The sequence below is a fragment of the Dendrobates tinctorius genome, unplaced genomic scaffold, assembly GCF_039654945.1.
Source record: "Dendrobates tinctorius isolate UK_male_01 unplaced genomic scaffold, ASM3965494v1 ptg000022l, whole genome shotgun sequence".
Lineage (NCBI taxonomy): Eukaryota > Metazoa > Chordata > Amphibia > Anura > Dendrobatidae > Dendrobates > Dendrobates tinctorius.
This window is the reverse complement of record NW_027361690.1, coordinates 20,635,221-20,662,830: the sequence shown is the minus strand read 5'-3', so window position 1 is coordinate 20,662,830 and position 27,610 is coordinate 20,635,221. Positions and strand designations below refer to the sequence as shown.

Genomic DNA, 27,610 nt, shown 5'->3' with positions numbered 1-27,610 from the left:
CCAGGTACCTTATAGATGACAACGTCTCTGGAGTCGTTCTTCCTTTCTTCATCTTGTCCAGACCCCATGATGAGTTTTCTCATCCACAGCTCGTCTCTGCAGGCTTCCATCTTCTCCGGTCTTCTGCAGCAAATCTCCACACGATCCCCTTAACCCCTTTACCCCCAAGGGTGGTTTGCACGTTCATGACCGGGCCAATTTTTACAATTCTGACCACTGTCCCTTTATGAGGTAATAACTCTGAAACACTTCCATTGATCCCAGTGATTCTGACAATGTTTTCTTGTGACATATTGTACCTCATGATAGTGGTAAAATTTCATTCAAATAACTTGCGTTTATTTGTGAAAAAAACGGAAATTTGGCGAAAATTTTGAAAACTTTGCAATTTTCCAACTTTGAATTTTTATGCCCTTAAATCACAGAGATATGGCACACAAAAAACTTAATACATAACATTTCCCACATGTTTACTTTATATCCGCACAATTTTGGAGCCAAAATTTTTTTTTGTTAGGAAGTTATAAGGGTTGACCAGCGATTTCTCATTTTTACAACACTGTTGTGAATTCGCTTTCTGGCCTACCTCTGGTTACTTGTGAAGGTAGTGGAGCTGGTTGTATTGACAGAGGGGTCACGAGTTCTCTTTCTGGGCTCCCTCTGGTGGTTATTGGAGGTAAAGGAGTTGATCCGATTAACAGAGGCTTGCTGTCAGGAACACCGCACTGAACTTGCTCACTGAGCCAGTGCGCGTGTCCTGAGTAAAGCAAACTGTGCTCAGAGATACCTGTGGAGCGGGCAGCAGCAGAGAAGGTGCGTAATTCAGAACAGCAGGGCCTGAAGCACGTGACTGCTGGGGGCATGGCCTAAACCTCAGAGGGCAAGGAGCTGCAGGAAAACTCCTAGCAGGGTAACTATGGGACAAAGTTACCAAGGGGCATAGACAGGGACGAAAGCCGATCAAGCCTGGGTCAAAGAACGAGATAGCACGACAAAACCAGAGGATTAGACAGGAAGGATAGTCAGGACGTAGCCAATGAGTCAAACACGGAGACAGCTGCAAAGTACAAGAGGAGAGAACAGAGAGTAGTCAGGTCACAGGCAATAAGTCATACACATAGAGGGTAGCGCAGTACAGAATCAACAGGCAAACTTACAACGGGGAACAGAACCGGGTCAGAACCATATAAGCAAGCTATAAGACAACGCACAGGCACACAGGGGTCAACACACTCGGCCAAAGGCAAAAGTTTAACTGACAGGGATGGGAGTTTCTCAGGGGTATAAGAAGCTTTCCCTGAACCAAAGAGAAGCCACAATTAACCCCAGGCATGCAGGTCAAAGCCTGCACTGGGCTCCAGACATTAAGCCCTGACATACAGGTCAAAACCTGCACTGGGATCAGGACAGTACCCCCCTCTCAACGGGGGGCCTCTGGACCCCCAGGCTTCCCCGGGTATTTGGCATGAAAAGCCCGAACCAGGCGATCTGCATGTACAGAGTGAGCAGGAACCCATGAGCGATCCTCTGGTCCATATCCCTTCCAGTGGACCAGGTACTGCAAGGAGCGGCATAGCCGCCGAGAGTCCACAATATGTCCGACCTCATACTCCAATTGACCCTCCACCAACACTGGAGGAACAACAAACTTGGAGTCCTCCTTGACAGACCCTACGGGTTTCAACAGAGATTTATGGAACACATTGGATATTAATAAAGAGGCGGGGAGACACAACCTATACGCCACTGGATTGACTATCTCTATAATCTCGTACGGACCAATGAACTTTGGTCCCAATTTAGCTGATGGTACCTTTAAGTTGATGTTACGTGTGGAAAGCCAAACCTTCTCTCCCACCTGAAACATGTCTCCCGGGGCTCTCTTTTTGTCAGCAAAATATTTGTACTTCCCCTGGGCCCAAGAGATATTACGCTGGACCTCAGCCCAGAGGTTTTTTAACCGTTGAACGGACCCCTCTGCCCCTGGGTAACCGGAATCCACCCGTAAAAACTCCCCAAAGTGAGGATTAAACCCATAATCAAGAATGGGGACATGTTAGTGGACTGACTCACCCGGTTGTTAAAAGCGAATTCTGATAACGGTAACGAATCACACCACTCCTCCTGTCTGTCGGAGGTCAGACACCTGAGAATTTGTTCCAGGGATTGATTGGTGCGTTCTGTCTGACCATTACTCTCCGGGTGATATGCCGATGAGAAGGAGAGTGAGATGCCCAATTTCATACAGAATGCCCTCCAAAATTTGGCCACAAACTGCACACCTCTGTCAGACACAACATTCAGGGGTACCCCATGCAATCGGACCACATGCTGCACAAACAACCTTGACAATATTTCTGCTGAGGGTAATGCTGCCAACGGAATTAAATGGGCCTGTTTCGAAAACCTATCCACCACCACCCAGATCACTGTATTGCCCTTGGAAGGTGGAAGGCCGGTAATAAAGTTCATGAAGAGATGAGTCCATGGCCTATCAGGAACCGGTAAAGGTATGAGTTCCCCAGCCGGCCGGCTAAGCGAGCTTTTGTAACGAGCACACACACCACAAGCAGAAAGAAATTTCTTGACATCAGACCTCAGAGAAGGCCACCAAAAACCACTGGCTACTGCTTCTCTAGTGGCTGTGATACCAGGATGAGCACTCAGCCTAGACTCATGAAACTCCTGCAGAAGTCTAGGCTGCAATAAATCTGGAACAATTTATCCCCTGGCCTGGTTGCCAGAGCTAGGGCCTGAGCCCTTAAAATTTCTTGTTCCATCTCTGATGAGCCCCCCCGCCACTACCACCCCTGGGGGAAGAATGGAGGACGGCGGCTCGGGGGGAGACACCGGGTCAAAACTTCTGGACAGGGCATCCGCTTTAACATTTTTGGACCCCGGTTGAAAAGTAATGGAGAATTGAAATCGTGAAAAAAAAGTGACCAACGGGCTTGTCTAAGAGTAAGCCTCTTAGCAGATTCAAGGTATGCCAAATTTTTGTGATCCGTGATAACAGTGATAAGGTGAGCCGCCCCTTCCAAAAAGTGCCTCCATTCCTCGAATGCCAGCTTGACCGCAAGAAGTTATCTATTGCCTACATCATAGTTTCTCTCGGCTGAAGAGAACTTGTTGGAGAAGAAGGCACAGGGTCTGAGATTAGTAAGGGTGGCTGGACCCTGGGACAGCACAGCCCCCACCCCCACTTCAGAAGCATCCACCTCTACAATGAATGGTTTGGACGGGTCTGGTTGGACCAACACCGGGGTGGACATGAAACATTTCTTAATAGCTGAGAAGGACTCCTTAGCGAGTACTGACCAATTTCTTTCATCAGCCCCCTTCCGGGTAAGATCCGTGAGTGGTTTAACCACTTGTGAGAAACCTTTAATGAATCTCCGGTAGTAGTTTGCAAATCCTAAGAAGAGCTGGAGCCCCTTGAGATCTCGAGGCTGAACCCAGTCAGCGATCGCCAGCACCTTCTTAGGATCCATACAAAACCCCTCACAGGACACAATCAGCCCCAAAAAAGACAGTTCCTGTACGAAAAACTAACATTTTTCCAATTTAACAAACAATTGGTTCTCCCTGATTCTCTGGAGAACTGTCCGTAGGTGTTGCAAGTGAGACTGACTGTCCGGGGAATACACCAAAATGTCATCCATATAAATGATAACAAAACGACCTATCAGGTCTGAAAACACAACATTGATAAAGTTCTGGAAAATAGCGGGTGCATTAGTTAACCCAAACGGCATTACCAGGTTTTCAAAGAGTCCTTCTGATGTGAGGAACGCAGTTTTCTACTGGTCCCCTTCCCGAACCCTTTTCAGATTGTAGGCCCCCCGGAGATCTAACTTGGAGAACCATTGGGCACCAGCTAACTGGTTACACAAGTCTGGGATGAGGGGAAGTGGGTAAGTGTTCCTAACCGTTATCTTGTTAAGTTCCGAAAGTCGAGGCACGGCTGCAAACCACCATCTTTCTTCTTCACAAAGAAGAATCCTGCTGACACTGGTGACACAGAAGGCCTGATATGCCCTTTGCGGAGACTCTCAGCTATGTACTCCTTCATGGCTTGGCGCTCAGGCCTGGACAAATTGAACAATCGAGCCTTAGGTAACTTGGCTCCGGCTACTAACTCAATGGCACAATCATAGGGTCTATGTGGTGGCAGCGCCTCAGCCTCACTTTCGGAAAAAACGTCTTCGAAATCCTTCAGGTACTCCGGAATACCTTCCAGACCGACAGACGACACAGATAAGGATTTAACAGAGTTAACAAGATGTCCCAGTTTACAACATTTATCCTTGCATCCCCATTGAATGATCGCCCCTGTTACCCAATTTATGGTGGGATTATGGCGTTGAAGCCAAGGCATCACCAGTACCAGTCCTGCAGGCAAGTTATCTAACACAAGACAGCTTAATTTTTCCACATGGGTGGGACCCACTTTTAGAGCAAAAAGTTCAGACCTGAAACAGATACTGTCCTAGGTAAGAGGGGACGAGTCAATTGCCACAATTTTAACAGGATCCTGAAGCCTGACTGTCCCTATCTTATTAAGAGTCAAAATTCGGGTATCAATCAGGTTCACAGCAGAACCACAGTCAACAAAAGCAGTAGTCTGAACCGGACCATTACCAAGTTAAAGTTCCACCTACAGCACAATTTTTGTACGTGAGGAAAATTGTACCTGAAGGTCTGGGTAGCCTCCTCGACTACTACCCAGACCTAGTCGTTTCCCGCCATCTTGGAGGATGACGGACAGGAGGGGCAGTCCTTCTTCCAATGTCCAGATTCCCCACAATAGAAGCACAACTGCTTCTCCCGGCGGCGTCTTCTTTCCTTCTCCTCACAGGTGACAGCGCTCACCTCCATAGCCACAGGAAGAGTCCGGGTCTCACATCCACTGGAGAATAATGGTGTTTCAAGTTGCCTAACCCCTCTTGCCCGCAGTCTGCGATCCATGCGAACCGCTTGGGTCATGGAATCCTCCAGGGAGTCAGGCGGAGGATGGAGTGCCAGGGCATCCTTCAGACGTTCACACAGGCCTCTATGGAATAGCCCCCGAAGGGCGGCATCACTCCAAGAGATCTCGGCTGCCCAACGTCTGAATTCAGAACAGAACCACTCGGCCGAGTGCTTCACCTAACAGTCACTCATCACCTTGTCCTCAGCCAAACGCACTCTATCAGGCTCATCGTAAATAAGCCCTAAGGCCTCAAAAAACGCATCCACAGTCATTCTCTCAGGGGCAGAAGAGGAATGCGAAAATGCCCAGGCTTGTGGGGACCCCCTAAGCAGGGACATAACCACCCGCACCCTCTGTTTCTCATCCCCAGAGGAGCGGGGTCTCAAGGAGAAAAAAGCTTACAGCCCTCCTTAATTGCTCTAAACACATTTTTGTTACCAGCAAACGTATCTGGCAATTTAACTGGGGATTCGGGTGGGACTAAAATGACATCTCTATTCTCCACCTGCTGAAAGCCTGTGGAAAGCACCCCCTGAACCGAGTCCACAACCTGCCGTTGGGACTGGGCCAGAGCTTGGTGCTCCAAACTTAGCTTCTGCAGCGACTGAGTCAAGCATTTCACCTGCTCAGATAAAGCACACATTGGGTCCATGCTGCAGAAGTGAGGAGAGAAAAAAAAATTCAGGGTCAGTTATAACGTCAGAAAAACCGCACTGAACTTGCCCACTGAGCCAGAGCGCGTGTCCTGAGTAAAACAAACTGTGCTCAGAGATACCTGTGGAGCGGGCAGCAGCAGAGAAGGTGCGCACTTCAGAACAGCAAGACCTGAAGCATGCGACTGCTGTGGGCGTGGCCTAAACCTCAGAGGGCTAGGAGCTGCAGGAAAACTCCTAGCAGGGTAACTACGGGACAAAGTCACCAAGGGGCATAGACAGGGACGAAAACAGATCAAGCCAGGGTCAGAGAACGAGATAGCACGACAAAACCAGAGGATTAGACAGGAAGGATAGTCAGGACTTAGCCAATGAGTCAAACATGGACATAGCTGCAAAGTACAAGAGGGGAGAGCAGAGAGAAGTCAGGTCACAGGCAGTGAGTCATACACAGAGAGGGTAGCACAGTACAGAATCAACAGGCAAACTCACAATGGCGAACAGAACCGGGTCAGAACCATATAAGCAAGCTATAAAGGCAACAAACAGGCACACAGGGGTCAACACACTCGGCCAAAGGCAAAAGTATAACTGATGGGGATGGGAGTTTCTCAGGGGTATAAAAAGCTCTCCCTGAACCAAAGAGAGGCCACAATAATTAACCCCAGGCGTGCAGGTCAAAGCCTGCACTGGGCTCTAGACATTAACCCCTGACGTGCAGGTCAAAACCTGCACTGGGATCATGACACTTGCCACCTGATAATGAGAAGGACAATTGGAGATCTGGAGTTTCAGACTGGATTTAAGACAGCCGATTCCCTCTATCCCTGCTGGTGATTTTTTCCTGCCTCCTGAGGTCTTAGTTTCCAGCTCAGTCCCTGCATGCTCAGCTAAGTGTTCTTTTGCTATTGTTTAAAATTTGATCTGGTTTTGTCTATTTCAGTTTTGTGTGGTCAGCCAGCTCCGGCTGGGGCTGTGCTTAATCTCCATCCATATGTTACTGCTTGTGCCAGTTTGTTTTTGTCCCTTATTAGATTGGCCTCTTTTTGCTCTGCTTTCAGAATATACCAGAGTGCTGATATAGTGGGCGAAGTCGTGCGACTTCAGTATTTTTCTATCAGACGTGTTGGACATTTTTTGCAGGGTTTTTTGCGTGATTGCAGACAGTGTCTTTCCTTTCCTGTCCTGTCTAGTTAGTGTGGGCCCCATCGTTTGCTCAGTCTATTTTCCTACCTGCGCTTGTGTTTTCATCTTGTCTCACCGACAATATATGTTTGGGAGCTATCTATTCCTTTGGGGGTCTGCTCTGGGGCAGTTTAGATTTCCCCTTTCTTGCTTTAGGCTTATTTAGCTCTCTGGGTGTGTCGAGGCGTCTAGGATCATCGTAGGTACGCTCCACGGCTACTACTAGGTGTGTGGAAAGGATCAGGGGTCTGCAATCCGCTTAGTTACCAACCTCTCTGGTTTTCTGTGGCTTAGCTTGGTCTTGCTCTCCTCCTCAGTGACCCAATCATAACACAACACCATTTTATTTTTACGGACCACATCACATTTGAAGTCACTTTGAGGGGTCTATAGAAAATACCCCAAAGTGACACCTTTCTAAAAACTGCACCCCTCAAGGTGCTCAAAACCAAATTCAAGAAGTTTATTAACCCTTCACGTGCTTCACAGGAATTATTTTTGAATGTTTAAAAAAAATGAACGTTTAACTTTAAGAAAAAAATTACTTCAGGTCCAATTTTTTTATTTTACCAAGGGTAACAGGAGAAATTGGACTGCAAAAGTTATTGTGCAACTTCTCCTGAGTACACTAATACCTGATATGTGGGGGGGAACCACTGTTTCGGAGCATGGCAGAGCTCAGAAGTGAAGGAGCGCCGTTTGATTTTTTCAATGCAAAATTGGCTGGAATTCAGATCAGACGCCATGTCACGTTTGGAGAGTCCCTGATGTGCCTAAACAGTGGAAACTCCACACAAGTGACCCCATTTTGGAAAATAGACCCCATCCCCCAAGGAACTTATCTAGATATGTGGTGAGAACTTTGAATCCACAAGGGCTTCACAGAAGTTTATAACGTACAGCCGTACAATTAAAAAATCATATTTTTTCCACAAAAATGATCTTTTCACCCCCAATTTTTATTTTCCCAAGGGTAACAGGACCCTAAAAGCTATTGCGCAATTTGTCCTGAGTACGCTGATACCCCATATGTGGGTGTAAACGACTATTTGGGCGCATGGCAGAGCTCGGAAGGGAAGCAGCGCCATTTGACTTTTTGGCTGGAATTGAGATCGGACACCATGTCGCGTTTGGAAAGCCCCTGATGTGCCAAAACAGTAGAAAACCCCCACAAATGACACCATTTTGGAAACTAGAACCCCCAAGGAACTTATCTAGATGTGTGGTGAGCACTTTGAACCCCCAAGGGCTTCACGGAAGTTTATAACGCTCGGGAGTGAAAATAAAAAAATCATATTTTTTCCACAAACATAATCTTTTAGTCCCCAATTTTTTTTTATTTTCCCAAGGGTAACAGGAGAAATTGGACCCCAAAAGTTATTGTTCAATTTGTCCTGAGTACGCTGATACCCCATATGTGGGAGAAAACTACCGTATGGGCACATATCGGGGCTCGGAAGGCAAGTAGTGACGTTTTGGAATGCAGACTTTGATGGAATGGTCTGCGGGTGTCATGTCGCATTTGGAGAGCCTCTGATGTGCCTAAACTGTTGAAACTCCCCACAAGTGACCCCATTTTGAAAACTAAACCCCCCACGGAACTTATCTAGATGTGTGGTGAGCACTTTGAACCCCCAAGTGCTTCACAGAAGTTTATAACGCCCAGGCGTGAAAACAAAAAAATTATTTTTTTTCCCACAAAAATGATGTTTTTGCCCCAAATTTTTTATTTTCCTAAGGGTAACAGGAGAAATTGGACCCTAAAAGTTGTTTTGCAATTTGTCCTGAGTAGGCTGATACCCCATATGTGGGAGTAAAACACTGTTTGGGCACATAGCAGAGCTTGGAAGGGAGGGAAGGAGCACCATTTGATTTTTTCAACGCAGAATTGGCTGGAATTGAGATCAGACGCCATGTTGCGTTTGGAGAGCACCTGATGTGCCCAAACAGTGGAAACCCCCAATTCTAACTCCAACCCTAACCCTAATCTCAGCCCTAACCCTAGCCATAATGGGAAATGGAAATAATACATTTTTTTAATTTTATTATTTTTCCCTAACTAAGGGGGTGGTAAAGGGGGGTTTGATTTACTATATATGGCGGGTTTTTATGTTTGGCAGCTGTCATATGCTAAAAGACGCTTTTTATTGTAAAAATAGTTTTTGCATCACCACATTTTGAGAGCTATAATTTTTTCCATATTTTGACCCACCGAGTCATGTGAGGTCTTATTTTTTGCGGGACGAGTTGACGTTTTTATTGGTACCATTTTTGGGCACGTGACATTTTTTGATTGCTTTTTATTCCGATTTTTGGGACGCAGAATGAACAAAAACCAGCATTTCAAGAATTTCTTTTAGGGGGTGCGCTTACACCGTTCCGCATGCGGTAAAATTGATAAGGCACTTTTATTCTTCGGGTTAGTACAGTACGATTACAGCGATACCTCATTTATGTCTTTTTTTATGTTTTGGCGCTTTTATGCAATAAAAACAATTTTATATAAAAAATAATTATTTTTACATCGCTTTATTCTGCGAGCTATAACTTTTTTATTTTTTCACTGATGACACTGTATGGCGGCTCGTTTTTTGCGGGACAAGATGATGTTTTCAGCGGTACCATGGTTATTTATATCCGTCTTTTTGATTGCGCGTTATTGCACTTTTTGTTCGGCGGTATGATAATAAAGCATTATTTTTTGCTTTGTTTTTTATTTTTTAAGGGGTTCGGTAAAAGGGTTAACTAATGGGACAGTTTTATAGCGCGGGTTGTTACGGACGCGGCGATACTAAATATATGTACTTTATTGTTTTGATTTCCAAAAAATGAATTTATTAGGGAATTTTTTTTTTTTTAATTTATTTAGCGATTTTTTTATAAAATATTTTTACCCTTTTTTTTTTTCTTAACTTTATTACGATGTCCCAGGCGGGACATAACTGTCATGTGACAGATCGCTGATCTGTCTCATCACAGATCGCTGTGACAGATCAGCGATCTTTCACAGGCAGTGCAGAAGGCTTCCTCGTGCCTGCGCTTTGCAGGCATGAGGAAGCCGGCTCCTTGCAGGCCCCCAAAGGTCCCCGCCGCCATTTTCGATCCAGGGACCTGCAGTGAAGGAGGCCCCCACAGCAGCGCTGCACATTGCGCTGCTGCGGGGGTCTCAGGGAAACATGGAGGGAGCCCCCTCCCTACCGATGCTTCCCTAAACCCCCGGTACACTGCGATCGTGTTTGATCGCAGTGTGCTAGGGGTTAACATGTCGTGGGCGGTCCGTGACCGCCCCTGACACATAGTGCCGGGTGTCAGCTGTGATAATCAGCTGACACCCAGCCGCGATCAGCAGCGCTCACCCCGTGAGCGCCGCTGATCGCTATGACGTACTATCCCGTCCATGCGCATAGGGGCCCGGGTCCCATGGACGGGATAGTATGTCAGAAAGGGGTTAAAGATAGAAGTGTCATTATAATGCTCCTAAATTAAAAATGCAATATACTGTCGCCTCACACTATTCCCCTCCCTCCTCATACTGTCTCCTCTAATATCCCCCTATTCACCATACTGTCTCCTCATATATTTACCCCCTCACTCTCTATACTGTCTGCGCACACATAGCCCTGACTCCCCATACTGTGTCTGCACATATCCCATCACCCTCACTCCCCATAGTGTGTCCACATACATTTTTCCCCATCGCTACTCATACTGTGTCCACATACATTTACCTGTTCACTCCCAATACTGTCTGCACACAACCCCCATACTGTTTCCTCATACATACTCTTCATTGTGTCCTCAAATCTCCACACACACATTAAATCCCCCAATCCCCACTCCAAATCCCCCCACACATTAAGTACCCCCATCCCCATGCCAATTCCCTAACACATTAAGCACCCCCCATCCCCAATCTAAATCCCCCCACACATTAAATAACCCCCCATCCCCACTCCAAATGCCCCCAAACATTAAATAACCCCCCATCCGCACGCCAATTCCCCTCACACATTAAATAACCCCCCCATTCCCCACTCTAAATCCCACACACACATAAAGTGCCCCCCATCCATTAAATAACCCCTCATCCCCATGCCAATTCTCCTCACACATTAACCCCTTCCTGACATCAGACGTACTATCCAGTCCATGGGACCGGGGCCCCTATGCCCATGGATGGGATAGTACGTCTCAGCGATAAGCGGCGCCCACGTGGTGAGCACCGCTGATCGCGGCCGAGTGTCAGATAATTATCACAGCTGACACCCGGCACAATGTGTCAGACCGCCCCCGACACGTTAACCCCTTGCACACCGCGATCAAACACGATCGCGGTGTACCGGGGGTTAAGGGGAAGCATCGGCAGGGAGGCCGCAATGTGCAGCGCTGCTGCGGGAGGCTCCTTCCCTGCAGGCCCCCGAATCCAAAATGGCGACGGGGGCCTGCAGGGAGCCGGCTTCCTCAGTGCCTGCAAAGCGCAGGCATGAGGAAGTCTGCAGCAGTGCCTGTGACAGATCGCTGATTTGGGGGTGAAAAGATCATTTTTGTGGAAAAAATATGATTTTTTAATTGTACCGCTATATGTTATAAACTTCTGTGAAGCCCTTGTGGGTTCAAAGTTCTCACCACATATCTAGATAAGTTCCTTGGGGAGTCTAGTTTCCAAAATGGGGTCACTTGTGGGGGGTTTCCACTGTTTAGGTACATCAGGGGCTCTCCAAACGTGACATGGCGTCCGATCTGAATTCCAGCCAATTTTGCATTGAAAAAGTCAAACGACGCTCCTTCCGTTCTGAGCTCTGCCATGCGCCGAAACAGTGGTTCCCCCCCACATATCAGGTATCAGCGCACTCAGGACAAATTGCACAATAACTTTTGCAGTCCAATTTCTCCTGTTACCCTTGGTAAAATAAAAATTGAACCTGAAGTATTTTTTTTGTGAAAAAAGTTAGATGTTCATTTTTTTTAAATATTCAAAAAAGTCCTGTGACGCACCTAAAGGGTTAATAAACTTTTTGAATGTGGTTTTGAGCACCTTAAGGGGTGCAGTTTTTAGAATGGTGTCATTTTTGGGTATTTTCAATCGTATAGACCCCTCAAAGTGGCTTCAAATGTGATGTGGTCCGTAAAAATAAAATGGTGTTGCAAAAATGAGAAATCGCTGGTCAATTTTTAACCCTTATAACTTCCTAACAAGAAAAAATTTTGGTTCCAAAATTGTGCTGATGTAAAGTAAACATGTGGGAAATGTTACTTATTAAGTTTTTTGTGTGCTGTATCTCTGTGATTTAAGGGCATAAAAATTCAAAGTTGGTAAATTGTGAAATTTTCGCCAAATTTCCGTTTTTTCACAAATAAACGCAAGTTATATGAATGAAATTTTACCACTAACATGAAGTACAATATGTCACGAGAAAACAATGTCAGAATCACCGGGGATCCACGGAAGCGTTTCAGAGTTATTACCTCATAAAGGGACAGTGGTCAGAATTGTAAAAATTGGCCCGGTCATGAAGGTGCAAACCACCCTTGGGGGTGAAGGGGTTAAATAACCCCCCATCCCCACTCTAAATGCCCCCCACACACATAAAGTGCCCCCCATCCATTAAATAACCACCATCCCCACGCCAATTCTCCTCACACATTAAATAACCCCCATCCCCACTCTAAATGCCCACCACACACAAAGTGCCCCCCATCCATTAAATAACCCCCCATCCCTACTCTAAATGCCCCCCACACACATAAACTGCCCCTCATCCATTAAATAACCCCCAATCTCCATGCCAATTTCCTTTACACATAAAGTGCCCCTCCCTTAATCTTCAGTGGTTCTAAAGCTCCACAGTGGAGCACACTTACCACCTGCGTTCTGGGCGCTGGCGAGTGACATCAGCAGCACGATCACATGACCTGATCACGCTGCTGACGTCCCTCTGGCCCGGCGGACAGAGGTTCAATTGTACTGGTGTCTGAACAGACGCCAGTACAATTGATCACTGGGAGCCGGCACGCGCAGCTTCACTGTGCCGGCTGTCAGAGAACCCGCCGACTCCCAGGATGGGGGGGGGAAGGCAGAATACAGCCGCGGAGGGAGACAGTGCAGACCGCCGCATTAAGCGGCCCGACTGCGCCCCCCTGCCGGCTACCCCCCCCTGGATACGCCTCTGACCTGCCTAATATTGTATACACTACGCACACAATAATTAGTGAGTATTTTGAACATTATCATTTTTATGCAGATTTTCCATCTCCAAGCTGCATAACCTTGCATGCTGCTTATTGAATGAAGCAGATCAGGCAATGTGAATCTATGTAATGAGGAGGGTGAGGCGTAAGGATAGAACCATCCTTTATCAAAGTGTGCAGAATTATTAGACAGCTTGTTTTCCTAAGGCAGTGTTAGGCGTCGGGTTACTGTCGCTGCACAGCGGGAATCCCGAGCCTTGCTTCCGGAGGTCTCCCATTCCTCTTCAGCCGCAGAGGATGCTGCTCAGCAGACTCGTCGGTCCCGGCATTCTGCCCAGACTAGCTCTGTGGGTTTGGTTGCTGCTGCCACCTCTGGTCCAGCAATAGCAACGCATGCTGGTCAGCAGCGAGCTACTCCAGGGACTAAGTCCTCCATTTGGTCCACTGAGCATGTCCGTGGGACGATCTCCCATTGGAGATCGGAGGTCACGTGCTCAGGTTCTTCTCCAGCTTGGATTGGACCTTCAAGAAAGTTCCGGAAGGACGCTGCTATAAAAGGCTTGCACGGCCGCTCGGTGTGTGTGAAGATGGATGTATGCGTTCTGGTGACTGACTCAATAAGACTCCCTCCCTCTGGTTGTGCATGTGTATAGGGTATTGGAGATTAGTCAGCACCTACAGGTGGCATTGCCTATGTGCCACGGTGCATCCAGTCCTCTGCACCACACTTAGCATCTAACTGTGCCATCCAGCACAAGGCACTACTATACTGCATCAAGCAGCAACCGCCAGCGCGGCGCCATGCGCAAACATTGCACTTTCCTGCCATAAGGTTAGGCTGGTTAGTGGCGTACGTCAGTGCGGTGCTGTCTGCACCTAGTGTGCTTTATCTTTGAGTTTTGTATGTCCAGGCATTGCAGTAGCGTCGCTGAACGCTAGTGGGTCTAGAGGGACTCTAACCCCGTGTCTTTGGGGCAGGGTCCTGTAACCACAACACTAGCGCTCACTCAGCGGCATCGCGGTAATGTGAAGCAACAGGGTCCGCTTCCTATTAACCGGGTAAAGTTAACCCGTGTGTACTAGTTATACCGCCAGTTATTGTCCGCCATTACCTAGCAGCAGCATACCACCTCTGCACGGTGGACCCCTGGTTGCGATCGCACTTTCTCTTATTTTATATTTAGTGCGATCCGCAACCCTTACAGGCAGAATGGGCCAATAGAAGAAATTTAACTGATGCTGAAAAGTCAAAAATTGCTAGAAGTATTACGAAGGGATGCAGCACTTAGATTGTGAGCCGTGATCACAGAACCATCAAACATTTTATTCCAAATAGTCAAAGTTCCAAAGTGTGTTGAGAAAAAAAAAAACACGCACATTAGCTGCCAAAGATTTGAGAAGAATCAAACATGAAGCGACCAGGAACCCATTATCCTCCAGTGCTGCCATATTCCAGAATTGCTTCTGCCTTGGAGTGCTGATAAGTACAAGATGTTCAGTGCTCAGAGAGATGGTCAAAGTACGGAAGGAAGAAACCCGACCACCACTGAGCAGGACACAAACTGAAACAGCAGTTTCATGGACTGATGAGATGAGAGCGACTCTTGACGGCCCAGAATGATAATAATCTGTAATGGCCACAGACCTCTACATTAGATCATATGCCAGAAAGGTAGAGTTTGTTACTATTAAACATATCTAGCTCATGTTTTTCAAGTTGAAGACCTACCAATAGATTTTTAGAAGACACTTTCTTCAAGCAGTGGCACAGGACAGAGTCTGAATCTTTCAAGACAATGACTTTTCTGCAGGACAATGCTCCATAACATGCATCTAAGTCTCCACTGCTTGGCTGCCAGTAAAGGGCCTAAACATGAAAGAATAATGACATGGTCCCATGCCCTAAACCCTATTGAAAACATGTGGGCCCTTCTTAAATGGAAAATTTACAGTAAAGGAAAACAGTCACGTTTTTGAACAGTGGAGGCTGTAGTTGGTGTTGCAAAAAAGATTTATTGTCAACAGATTAAGAAATGGAATGGAAGTCTTATGACTGTTAGGCTGCTTCACATTGCGTTTTGTGTCTCCATCGGGGCATATGTCCCCACAAAATGGAGTCTGGACATATGTGCCGATGGAGCCATAGACTGCAATGGTGAAAGAATGAACATGTGCTCTGCCGTGCATTTTTTTTCGGGAGTGTACGACTACAGGAGGTGGACCATGCGAGTGCCGTCCAATTTTTACACACCAATGTTATTTGAAAAGCCAGCAATTCATCTGCCACGTACAATAAAATCACAGCACGACCAAACAGAACAGAATAGATAGAATAGATATATACACATAGACTAGACAGATAGATAGATAGCTATGTCAGTCACATAAATAATTAGTACAGTGTTGTGTTGTCAGCACGAGCGCAGTGTAAAATGTTATAAGTTATGAGTTGAACAGAGTTAATTTGCTCTGAGCTTGCATGACATTTCTGACGGCATGCTCACGGTGACGTCAGTGAGGTGAAAGGAGTTTGCCGAGAGGCGTTGAGCAAGCATGCACAGCTCAGTGTCTCTGCTGGATGGCAGGCTGTATAGTCACAATGTGCAACAAAGCAGCCTGCCATCTAGATGTAGCAGGGCTTAAAGCGTCACGAGATGGATTATCATCTTCTCGGTGGACAGGTGAGGAATATGCTTGCTTATTATATTAATTTTTTTACAAGGGACAAAGGCTTCAGTGGACTGGGCGATGACGCGAGTATGGCTTAATTTAGATTCAATAAAGGAGTCGGTCATTCCTTCAATTAAAAGGACTTTATTCTGGGTGTGTGTGTTCTTAAACAATATCACTATGGGGTTAATAATAAGGTACGTCTTATAGACACCTACCCATTACTAGCCTCTGAGCTTGATGTCACCTGACAGCGCAAAGGTAACATCAACCCTCCACTATCACCACTTGCCACCAAACCAGGGCAAGTAGGAAGAGAGAGACCAAGTGCCAGAATTGGCGCATCTTATGGATGCACCATTTCTGGGCCGGCTGAGAGCCCATAGCTGTTTGACTAGCCTTTGCTGGTTATTAACTATAAGGGTACAGTAAAACTTTTTTTGGGGGGACCCTCATTTTAATAACCATGAAACGCTAAGTATACAGCTGTGAGATGATATTAATAGCCTGGGAAACTCCATGAGTATTACCCCCTTCCCAGGCTATACACATCTGCCCCCAGCTGTCCGCTTTCCCTCTGCTGGTTAATAAAATGTTGGGGAATGCCTTGCCATTTTTTTTTCAGAAAATAATTTTGTCACAAAGTGACTGACCAGTGTGACACGACCCACCGTTTGGTCGGTCACCAAACGGCACAACAAAACAAGGAACACCAGGGAAACTAAAACAGCGGTGGGCCCTGTTGATAGGGAAAGGCGGAATGGACACCTCCTGCACTCACCTGAAGATGTGCCCTGATCTCACCATCGTCCCTATACGGGTTCTTTCACCCCGTCGACGAGCAGGAAACCTAATCCCTCACTTGCCCTGCTCCTACCCCTACCCCTAAGTAGGGAACTGGCAGGTGAGAGAGCACTGGTCCCACCGATGAACTAATACAGCAAAGAGAATGGAAGACAGACACCAAAAGCACCGCACAGCAGGATAAAGACTCCAGATCAGCGAACTCAGCAAAGCACAACTGCACCCAGCCAGCTCTCTCCTCCAGTGTGATCACTGTAGAAACCTCTAACACCGACAGTCAGCTGATACATCAGGTGACCTCTTGAAGGATGGTGGGAGTGGTCATCACCCACATCAGCTGACTCAGCAGCAATGCAATTACACCAGCAGGCCAGCGGGGGAAAAAACTGACATTAACCCCCTGATGGCCTGAAAGGAAAAAAGTTTTAATCTGAGAAGCCACATCTGCCACAGATCCAAAAATGGATCGTGACAAATGTATTATGTAAAAAGTGCATGTACAGTAAGCTACACAAGCACTGTACTAATTATATATGTCACTGACATCTTTATAACTATCTATTCAATGTGTTTATATGTATTCTATTCTGTCGGATCACGATGTGACTTTTACTGTACGCGGCAGATGAATTACCGGCTTTTCAAACAACATGGGGATCCCACACCTTTTTGTCCCTGAAAGGATTAAAAAAAAAAAAAAAAAAAAAAAAAAAACATGTACAGTAAACTACACACACAAAACACTGATAATATATCTCACTTAGATATTTATATATCTTTTTGTATCTTTCTATCTAATCTATCTCTCATAATATATACATATATATCTCAGATAATATTTCCTTTGAAAACTATATGTAAATTACATAGAGAATCCTGCACGACCCTCCATTCCACTTCATTCTCATTTCTTTGCTGGAGCACCTATTCACCCCAAGGTAGGCAGGCATCTTATTATCTATATGCTATACTGTCTACCTTTTCAGCCATTGTTTCTTTGACCGTCTATTGTGACCAGGTATTTCCAGCCCACCCAGCAGCAACTTTAGCGCGGTGCCCTCTTTGTTTTTGTATCTTAACACTGCTAGCCATCAGTACAGAGGCTGCTCAAGCACCTGCAGCTTCAGTTTGCACTAGTAGGAGCGCCGGTGTATTTCATTTGCTTTTATTTCTTACATAGAGAATTGCTCTATGAAAAAGCTCATGTTAAAAATCACATTGCAGTCGGATCACATTCACATGTAAATTGGATGACAGGTGTTAAAATCGGATTGTAGTTCCCATGAAAATCGCATGACATTCATCAGACTTTTCTGGACCAAAATTGGACCCTTTTTTTCACGATGATGTGTATGAGCTCTTAGTTTTATATAGCCTGGTGTGGAGTGGAGGTGTCAGTTGTTGGTAGAGGCTTTTGGAGTGTGGATCTGTGACTGTTGCTTGGTGTTTCGGCTGTGAGAAAATCCTCAACCTCTCCTATTTGGCTTTCCTTCCTATCTACCCGGTGTTCCTCTCTGCTGTCTGTGAGTGCATATTTGTAAGACTGGTATATTCATTTATTCCTGTACGTCCTCTCTTGTTAGTCTGGTGTGTGTATATACATGCACTATTACTCCCCATTTCTCTGGGTGGGGGAAGGGACAGATAAGGACTTATTTAGGAGTTCAGCAATGTGGCCCCGGCGTCTTCACCAACAGAAGTAATGTGGGGTTCAGGAATAGCTAGGGTGCCCCTAGCATTAGGGACAGGGAAGGAGCTCCTGGTCCATGGTAATCTGACAACAGTGTTGTGACATACACTTGGCAATACATTGTTACCATGGAGTAAGTACTCAATGTAAACTGCACATACTTTTCTCTGCAGCTCAGTAACAGTATACAGTTGTGGCCAAAAGTATTGACACCCCTGCAATTGTCAGATAATACTCAGTTTCTTCCTGAAAATTATTGCAAACACAAATTCTTTGTTATTATTATCTTCATTTAATTTGTCTTAAATGAAAAAACACAAAAAGAATTGTCCTAAAGCCAAATTGGATATAATTCCACACCAAACATAAAAAAGAGGGTGGACAAAAGTATTGGCACTGTTCGAAAAATCATGTGATGCTTCTCTAATTTGTGTAATTAACAGCACCTGTAACTTACCGTACCTGTGGCACCTAACAGGTGTTGGCAATAACTAAATCACACTTGCAGCCAGTTGACATGGATTAAAGTTGACTCAACCTCTGTCCTGTGTCCTTGTGTGTACCACATTGAGCATGGAGAAAAGAAAGAAGACCAAAGAACTGTCTGAGGACTTGAGAAACCAAATTGTGAGGAAGCATGAGCAATCTCAAGGCTACAAGTCCATCTCCAAAGACCTGAATGTTCCTGTGTCTACCGTGCGCAGTGTCATCAAGAAGTTTAAAGCCCATGGCACTGTGGCTAACCTCCCTAGATGTGGACGGAAAAGAAAAATTGACAAAAGATTTCAACGCAAGATTGTGCGGATGTTGAATAAAGAACCTCGACTAACATCCAAACAAGTTCAAGCTGCCCTGCAGTCCGAGGGTACAACAGTGTCAACCCGTACTATCAGTCGGCGTCTGAATGAAAAGGGACTGTATGGTAGGAGACCCAGGAAGACCCCACTTCTTACCCCGAGACATAAAAAAGCCAGGCTGGAGTTTGCCAAAACTTACCTGAAAAAGCCTAAAACGTTTTGGAAGAATGTTCTCTGGTCAGACAAAAGTAGAGCTTTTTGGGCAAAGGCATCAACATAGAGTTTACAGGAGAAAAGAGGCATTCAAAGAAAAGAGCACGGTCCCTACAGTCAAACATGGCGGAGGTTCCCTGATGTTTTGGGGTTGCTTTGCTGCCTCTGGCACTGGACTGCTTGATCGTGTGCATGGCATTATGAAGTCTGAAGACTATCAACAAATTTTGAAGCATAATGTAGGGCCCAGTGTGAGAAAGCTGGGTCTCCCTCAGAGGTTAAGGGTCTTCCAGCAGGACAATGACCCAAAACACACTTCAAAAAGCACTAGAAAATGGTTTGAGAGAAAGCACTGGAGACTTCTAAGGTGGCCAGCAATGAGTCCAGACCTGAATCCCATAGAACACCTGTGGAGAGATCTAAAAATGGCAGTTTGGAGAAGGCACCTGTAGTGAAACCTCCACCAGGGGGAGCTGGTGAGGGAAGAGAGGTTATACACTAAGAGCAGCAACCCTGAGCAACAGCACAGGTGCCACAGGTAACGAGAGAGAATAGTCAGACGAACCGAGTCAGAAACTAACAGGAGCAGACATACCAGAAGGAGCAGCAATACACGTAGTCAAAATACCAAAGTCGAGAGTGAGAAAGCCAGAACATGAGCACGGGGTCCAAAACGTGAGACGAAATACGTGGTCGGGGTACAAGCCAGGGAGTCAGATGCCAGAGAGGGAACATAACAGCAGAGACGAATACCAAGAGACGGGGTCAGAAATCAGTCCGGGTCATACACGTGAATATCAGTCAAAGGCAGGAGGATCACCAGGGTACCAGGGTCAGCAGCTCTAAACTGCAAGCTTGAGCTATCACTAACACTGGTCAGCAGGCTGTGAGGGATTGAAATAGCCCAGCTAGCTCCAGAACGAGGCTGAGGAGATTAACCCCCGCATGACCAGTCCGGAGTGAAGACAGCAGAAGATAAACTCCGGACTGGACCATGACAGCACCCTTCAAATATCAGGGACCTGGAGCAGGTTGCCAAAGAAGAATGGTCTAAAATTCCAGCAGAGCATTGTAAGAAACTCATTGATGGTTACCGGAAGCGGTTGGTTGCAGTTATTTTGGCTAAAGGTTGTGCGACCAAGTATTAGGCTGAGGGTGTGAATACTTTTGTCTGGCCCATTTTTTGGAGTTTTGTGTGAAATGATCAATGTTTTGCTTTTTGCTTCATTCTCTTTTGTGTTTTTTCATTTAAGACAAATTAAATGAAGATAATAATACCAAATAATTTGTGTTTGCAATCATTTTCAGGAAGAAACTGAGAATTATCTGACAAAATTGCAGGGGTGTCAATACTTTTGGCCACAACTGTATATAATAGTATAAATAGGAGAAAGTTAAGAGAATTTTTGTATAGCTGAATATACATTTCGACTCCACTAGATGGTGCTATGGTTTCACAATAAACTTATCTTTACCAACACATGCTATATATAGGACACACATGAAATATCTGGTCATGTCAGCAAGAAAGTTATTTTTTATTATTATTTTTACTCACTTATAGCACCCCGAACTCCACAGCACTTTACAGACATTATCGTCACTGTCCCATTGGGGCTCACAATCTACATTCCCTATCAGTATGTCTTTGGAGTGTGGCAGGAAACCCAGGCAAACACGGGGAGAACATACAAACTCCCTGCAGATGTCCTTGGTGGGATTTCAACCCAGGACCCCAGAGCTGCATAAACAGTGCTAAGCACTGAGTCACGGTGCTGGTAATGAAATTATCTGATCAGTACTAGATCTATAAAATGTCACTCAACTAAGGGCTTATGTACACGTTTGTCTGCTTTGCATCTGCAGAAAAATTTACTGTTCTTCATCCATGTGATCAGTTCTCCCTTTTGCGTCTTCTGTGTCTGTTTTTTTTGTCATTCACATGTCATCATTTCACAAATGTACTAAAAAAGGGAAAAAGAGTCAAGTATCTCTTATCAACTGGTCAACAAAAAAGACACCACATCATCTGCACCCAAATGCTGTCCATCACAGACCTATCCACATAAATGGGCGAGGTCAGCCCAAAAATCAGACAATAGGACACGTCTCCAGTTTTTTTTCCATGCAGACCATTGAAAGTGCAAATATCCCTATAGATTATCAAGGATCCATGCATCGTACAGGGTAAAAGTTAATTAAATTCACCGCACACTCAAGCAGACTTTATGCAAATAGGTGTTCATTTTATTACATGTGGGAGCCAAACAGGAATATAGCACACAGTGGAAGTGATATAAATAAGACGTTTCGGCTTGACAGGACGCCACCTCTGACAGGCGCGGGAGCGCTTCCTTCTCTCAGCACACATCAGCCATTTATGTTGGTATTTCTTCTTGAGAGATTCTCCTCTCCTTCTGCACCCTATGCAAACCTCCAATATTGGAATAAGCGATAATATGATAAAGGCTCGGGCTGAGCCGAAACGTCTTATTTATATCGCTTCCACTGTGTGCTATATTCCTGTTTGGCTCCCACATGTAATAAAGTGAACACCTATTTGCATAAAGTCTGTTTGAGTGTGCGGTGAATTTAATTAACTTGTAATTAGGACCTACTGGTCCATTGCACCTGCACCTCGTCTATATTTGACTAGAGTGCACGCTAACTACCCAGTCTCGTACAGGGTAAATACAGACAGCACAGGGGTGATAAGCACGGTCATCTAAGTCCTACAAAAGAGGGGGACACCACATACAAGGGAAAACTAAGCCCGGATATCAGGCCAGAGCCTGAACTCTGTTCTCTAGTTCCAGAGCAGCCAGAGCCTAAACACTGTCCCCTGGTTCCAGAGCAGCCAGAGCCTGAACCCCATCCCCTGGTCCTGAATCGGCCAGAGCCTGAAACCCGTTCACTGGTCCCGGAGCAACCAGAGCCTGAACCCCATCCCCTGGTCCCGAAGCGGCCAGGGCCTGAACCCTGTTCCCTGGTTCTGGAGCAGCCAGAGTCTGAGCCCCGTCCCCTGCTCCCGAAGCAGCCAGAGTCTGAGCCCCGTCCTCTGGTCCCGAAGCGGCCAGGGCCTGAACCCTGTTCCCTGGTCCTGGAGCAGCCAGAGTCTGAGCCCCGTCCCCTGCTCCCGGAGCGGCCAGGGTCTGAGCCCCGCCCCCTTGTCCCGAAGCGGCCAGCACATGAACACTATTCCCCGATCCATGAATGTCCTAACCCTGATCCTAGACCGGCGTGTCTGAACAAAGCCCTAAATTAGTGTTAGCATGCCTGACCCCTGGGGTCAGCAGCTGCAGTACCAGGTTCTGGCCAGGAGTAGTACCTGGCGGCTATCTGCATCTTTTTATTATCTTTGTTTTTAATAGGGAAAAAGTGGGGCGATTTAAACATTTCTGTTCGTTTTTTTTTACTGCATTTGTTACTCCCCTTAGGGGACTGTTTGTACTATATAAAGCAATACCACAGTACTGCTGCATATAGTAAAAATTGCAGTCTCCTTTGAAGCCCGACCACAATCTGAGTTTCCAGTGAGCTATGTGATGACAGGCACAGAGGTCTTCAACAGACCCTAGGCTGTTATAGCAACCCAAGGGGAGTCCGCAATCTCATCACAAGGGCTTTGATGGGTGCATAGAATGACGTGATAGCATTGTGGCGCGCTGCTGAGTTCACTGTCAGAGTATGATACCGGCATTAAACAGGTTTAAAGTCACAATTTGAGTTCACAGCCATTATCGGACGGGTATGGAGCGCCCGTTCCACACACCGGCTACCAACTTGCACAATACATGTACGGCGAATGTCGGTGAGGGGTTAAAAAAAACAAATGTATGTTATGCTCTTCACTATTGAAGTCTGTGAGGAGCAACAAATTAGAAAAAAAAAACAAATACAGATGACAACACACTTTTCATGTAAAATTATTGTAAAATCAAAGTAACCACAAACACTGAAAAAATGAAGAAGCCTTTCAGAAGCAGGTTATGCATTGCACAACTGCCCACGGGGTTCAGAATCATCGCTGCTAAATGTATTGATGGAGATAGCTGTATTCATGAAATCTGAGTGTTTCGGCCTATATGGTGACGAGCAAGAGAAAAACACGCCTGTTGTGCAATATCTGAAATGTAACATAAGGTCCATTCATACCAGTCATGTGAGAAGTCACTTCCTGACGGAGATGTTTCCCCTTCCACACAAGCTGCACTCACTAGTTTTAAAGGTGTACCAGCCACTATACGGGTGACAGCGCTGTGCAGCTCCGCAACGCAGCACATCCGGCCCCCACCAGCCGATCGGCAAGGGCGCCGCACTGCCACCAATCAAATACTGATGACCTATCCCGAAGGATGGACCATCAATACACAAGTCACCAAAAACCCTTCACAGGAATAAATTCAGCCAGGAACACGCTCTCCAGAAAACAAGCTCTCGTGCCATACCTGTCAACAAAATTATACAAAATTATGGGTCTTGTAAATGGTGACACAAACATAATTTTTTTTTTTTTTTTATCTTCTACCAAGTTCTGACTTTCTTAAGCCAATAAAAGAAAAAAACATATACAAGTGTTGGTATCGCCGTAGCTGGTCCTGTGCTTCCCTGGATAATCATATTATTGGGTCATTTTTACCACATATATCAATGAAACAGAAAAAATAGCATGGCGGCATTGCTAATGGAAAAGGACGAGGAACAATAGAAATGTGGCTATTGTTAAGGCTACTTTCACACTAGCGTCGTGTGACGGACGTCGCACTGCGTCGGGCCGACGTACCGTCACACGCTGTGAAAGATTTGCACAACGGGGGCAGCGGATGCAGTTTTTCAGCGCATCCGCTGCCCCATTGTAATGTCCAGGGAGGAGGGGGCGGAGTTTCGGCCGTGCATGCGCGGTCGAAGATGGCGGACACGACGCACGAAAAAAGTTACATGTAACGTTTTTGTGTGCGTCGCGGCCGCCAAAACACGACGCATCCGTTGCACGATGGATGAGACGTGTGGCCATATGTCGCAATGCGTCGCTAATACAAGTCTATGGAGAAAAAACGCATCCTACGGGCAACTTTGCAGGATACGTTTTTTCTCCAAAACGGCGCATTGCGACGTACGTCACACGACGCTAGTGTGAAAGTAGCCTAAGCGGTGATTCTCGCTGCCCAGACCATACACTGCAGTGAGCGGCTGACGGGGCCAGTAATGGCAGCAGGTTATATGGCAGATGGAAAGCAGTGCAACAATGTAATATCCCCAGCAGGACGATGGAAGAAGACAATGTATAAAAGTTGTTAACAGATCTAAAAAGTGAAATAAAAATACAAAATATAGTTGAGTTGGGTGCAACTACAAGTGCCAGCATGCCCTGCGGCGGAAGGAGAAGGGGTCAGGGTGATTACTGGGACTTCATAGCTCCAGCTACCTGACAGGCTGACACAGCTGACCCTCCAGTCAGAGGAGCCCGGTGTACTCATCCCTGCTCCCGCAGCAGCGCCCCCCTCTGGCGCCTGACTGACCTGTCATTCCCAGTCCCCGAGATGTGGACGGTTGGTGGCGGAGCACAGGCGGCCATGTCTGAGGTGCTGAGGAGTCTGTGGCGCGGAGTGCACGGTCTGCTGATCACCGGCGGCTTCTTCCGGATCCACACACCTCACGGAAATCCTGTTCCTGGACACAGAGAGAGAACCAGACCGGGAGGCTGTAAGGCTGCTGGCTACGTGTTCTCCCGCCCAAACATCGTCCTCACTGACAGGAACCTGCACATGGCAACCACCCCCGGGTTAGCCCCCCCTTAGTGAGAATTTGGATAAAAAATGACTACATTCGTTAGATCTTTGTTAGATCCGGTTTGATCAACCAAAACTAACGTTAGATCACCCCTACAAAATGAGATATTTACGATCTTTTCCAGGGGGGGCTAACCCGTAGCTAGCCCCCCCCCACTATGAAATTTGCCGTTTTTTGGATGGATTCTGATAGATATTCGTTAGATCCGGTTTGATCAGCAAAAATTAGCGTTAGATCTCCTTTCGTTCCCGAGATATTGGGGGTGTCAGATGGGGGGTTAGGTACGGGTAAGCCCCCCCTAATTTGAAATTTGCCGTTTTTTGGATGGATTCTGATAGATATTCGTTAGATCCGGTTTGATCAGCAAAAATTAGAGTTAGATCTCCTTTCGTTCCCGAGATATTGGGGGTGTCAGATGGGGGGTTAGGTACGGGTAAGCCCCCCCTAATTTGAAATTTGCCGTTTTTTGGATGGATTCTGATAGATATTCGTTAGATCCGGTTTGATCAGCAAAAATTAGCGTTAGATCTCCTTTCGTTCCCGAGATATTGGGGGTGTCAGATGGGGGGTTAGGTACGGGTAAGCCCCCCCTAATTTGAAATTTGCCGTTTTTTGGATGGATTCTGATAGATATTCGTTAGATCCGGTTTGATCAGCAAAAATTAACGTTAGATCTCCTTTCGTTCCCGAGATATTGGGGGTGTCAGGTGGGGGGTTAGGTACGGGTAAGCCCCCCCTAATTTGAAATTTGCCGTTTTTTGGATGGATTCTGATAGATATTCGTTAGATCCGGTTTGATCAGCAAAAATTAACGTTAGATCTCCTTTCGTTCCCGAGATATTGGGGGTGTCAGGTGGGGGGTTAGGTACGGGTTAGCCCCCCCTAATTTGAAATTTCCCGTTTTTTGGATGGATTCTGATAGATATTCGTTAGATCCGTTTTGATCAGCAAAAATTAACGTTAGATCTCCTTTCGTTCCCGAGATATTGGGGGTGTCAGGTGGGGGGTTAGGTACGGGTTAGCCCCCCCTAATTTGAAATTTCCCGTTTTTTGGATGGATTCTGATAGATATTCGTTAGATCCGTTTTGATCAGCAAAAATTAACGTTAGATCTCCTTTCATTCCCGAGATATTGGGGGTGTCAGGTGGGGGGTTAGGTACGGGTTAGCCCCCCCTAATTTGAAATTTGCCGTTTTTTGGATGGATTCTGATAGATATTCGTTAGATCCGGTTTGATCAGCAAAAACTAACGTTAGATCTCCATTCGTTCCCGAGATATTGGGGGTGTCAGGTGGGGGGTTAGGTACGGGTTAGCCCCCCCTAATTTGAAATTTGCCGTTTTTTTGATGGATTCTGATAGATATTCGTTAGATCCGTTTTGATCAGCAAAAATTAACGTTAGATCTCCTTTCATTCCCGAGATATTGGGGGTGTCAGGTGGGGGGTTAGGTACGGGTTAGCCCCCCCTAATTTGAAATTTCCCGTTTTTTGGATGGATTCTGATAGATATTCGTTAGATCCGGTTTGATCAGCAAAAACTAACGTTAGATCTCCATTCGTTCCCGAGATATTGGGGGTGTCAGGTGGGGGGTTAGGTACGGGTTAGCCCCCCCTAATTTGAAATTTGCCGTTTTTTTGATGGATTCTGATAGATATTCGTTAGATCTGGTTTGATCAGCAAAAACTAACGTTAGATCTCCATTCGTTCCCGAGATATTGGGGGTGTCAGGTGGGGGGTTAGGTACGGGTTAGCCCCCCCTAATTTGAAATTTGCCGTTTTTTGGATGGATTCTGATAGATATTCATTAGATCCGGTTTGAGCAGCAAAAATTAACGTTAGATCTCCTTTCGTTCCTGAGATATTGGGGGTGTCAGGTGGGGGGTTAGGTACGGGTTAGCCCACCCTAATTTGAAATTTGCCGTTTTTTGGATGGATTCTGATAGATATTCGTTAGATCCGGTTTGATCAGCAAAAATTAACGTTAGATCTCCTTTCGTTCCCGAGATATTGAGGGTGTCAGGTGGGGGGTTAGGTACGGGTTAGCCCCCCTAATTTGAAATTTGCCGTTTTTTGGATGGATTCTGATAGATATTCGTTAGATCCGGTTTGATCAGCAAAAATTAACGTTAGATCTCCTTTCGTTCCCGGGATATTGGGGTGTCAGGTGGGGGGTTAGGTACGGGTTAGCCCCCCCCCCCAATTTGAAATTTGCAGTTTTTTGGATGGATTCTGATAGATATTCGTTAGATCCGGTTCAGCAGCGGTCCTGAGGTGTAGATGGAGAAGAGGAGGGGTCCAATTGGGGGAGACCAACAGAGAGAGAGTGAAGTGAGGAGGTGGTGAGTGAGTGGGACAATCTGAAAGTTCGGTCAGTGAGTCATTTTCGTCCCCCATGATGCCTACAGGCCGCCTCTTCGCAATCATCGCAGCACACTCCCCCCCCCCCCCCCCTTCCTCGCCGCGACACATCGCCAGTGAAGTCCTGATGCTGCCCACAACTGGCCCCCGCCGAAGTCGCCGCTGCTCAAACGGATCTAACGAATATCTATCAGAATCCATTTAAAAAATGGCAAATTTCAAAGTACAGGGGGCCTGTTTTTTGCATAGCTAGCAAGTTGTATTTTTCCTTGGCACCACTTTGGAGTG

General features: G+C 46.2%; 1 protein-coding gene and 1 long non-coding RNA gene across 6 annotated transcripts in view; one reads left to right on the top strand and one right to left on the bottom strand.

Annotated features, from left to right (window-relative positions):
* Positions 1-24,820, bottom strand: part of GALK2 (galactokinase 2) — a 400,864-nt gene extending 376,044 nt beyond the window's left edge. The window contains exon 1 of one of the 2 annotated variants that reach the window (XM_073568463.1): positions 24,693-24,820. In XM_073568463.1, coding sequence (XP_073424564.1) covers positions 24,693-24,748 — 56 coding nt within the window. In that variant the 5' untranslated portion in view covers positions 24,749-24,820. The remainder of the gene's footprint in view (positions 1-24,692) is intronic. The other variant, XM_073568464.1, reaches the window with a different exon arrangement.
* Positions 24,740-27,610, top strand: part of LOC141084071 (uncharacterized) — a 54,557-nt gene continuing 51,686 nt past the window's right edge. Inside the window, exon 1 of one of the 4 annotated variants that reach the window (XR_012230923.1) lies at positions 24,740-24,876. This is a non-coding gene — a long non-coding RNA (uncharacterized lncRNA). Of the gene's footprint in view, positions 24,956-27,610 lie in introns of all 4 variants that reach the window. The other 3 variants (XR_012230921.1, XR_012230922.1, XR_012230924.1) reach the window with 3 other exon arrangements.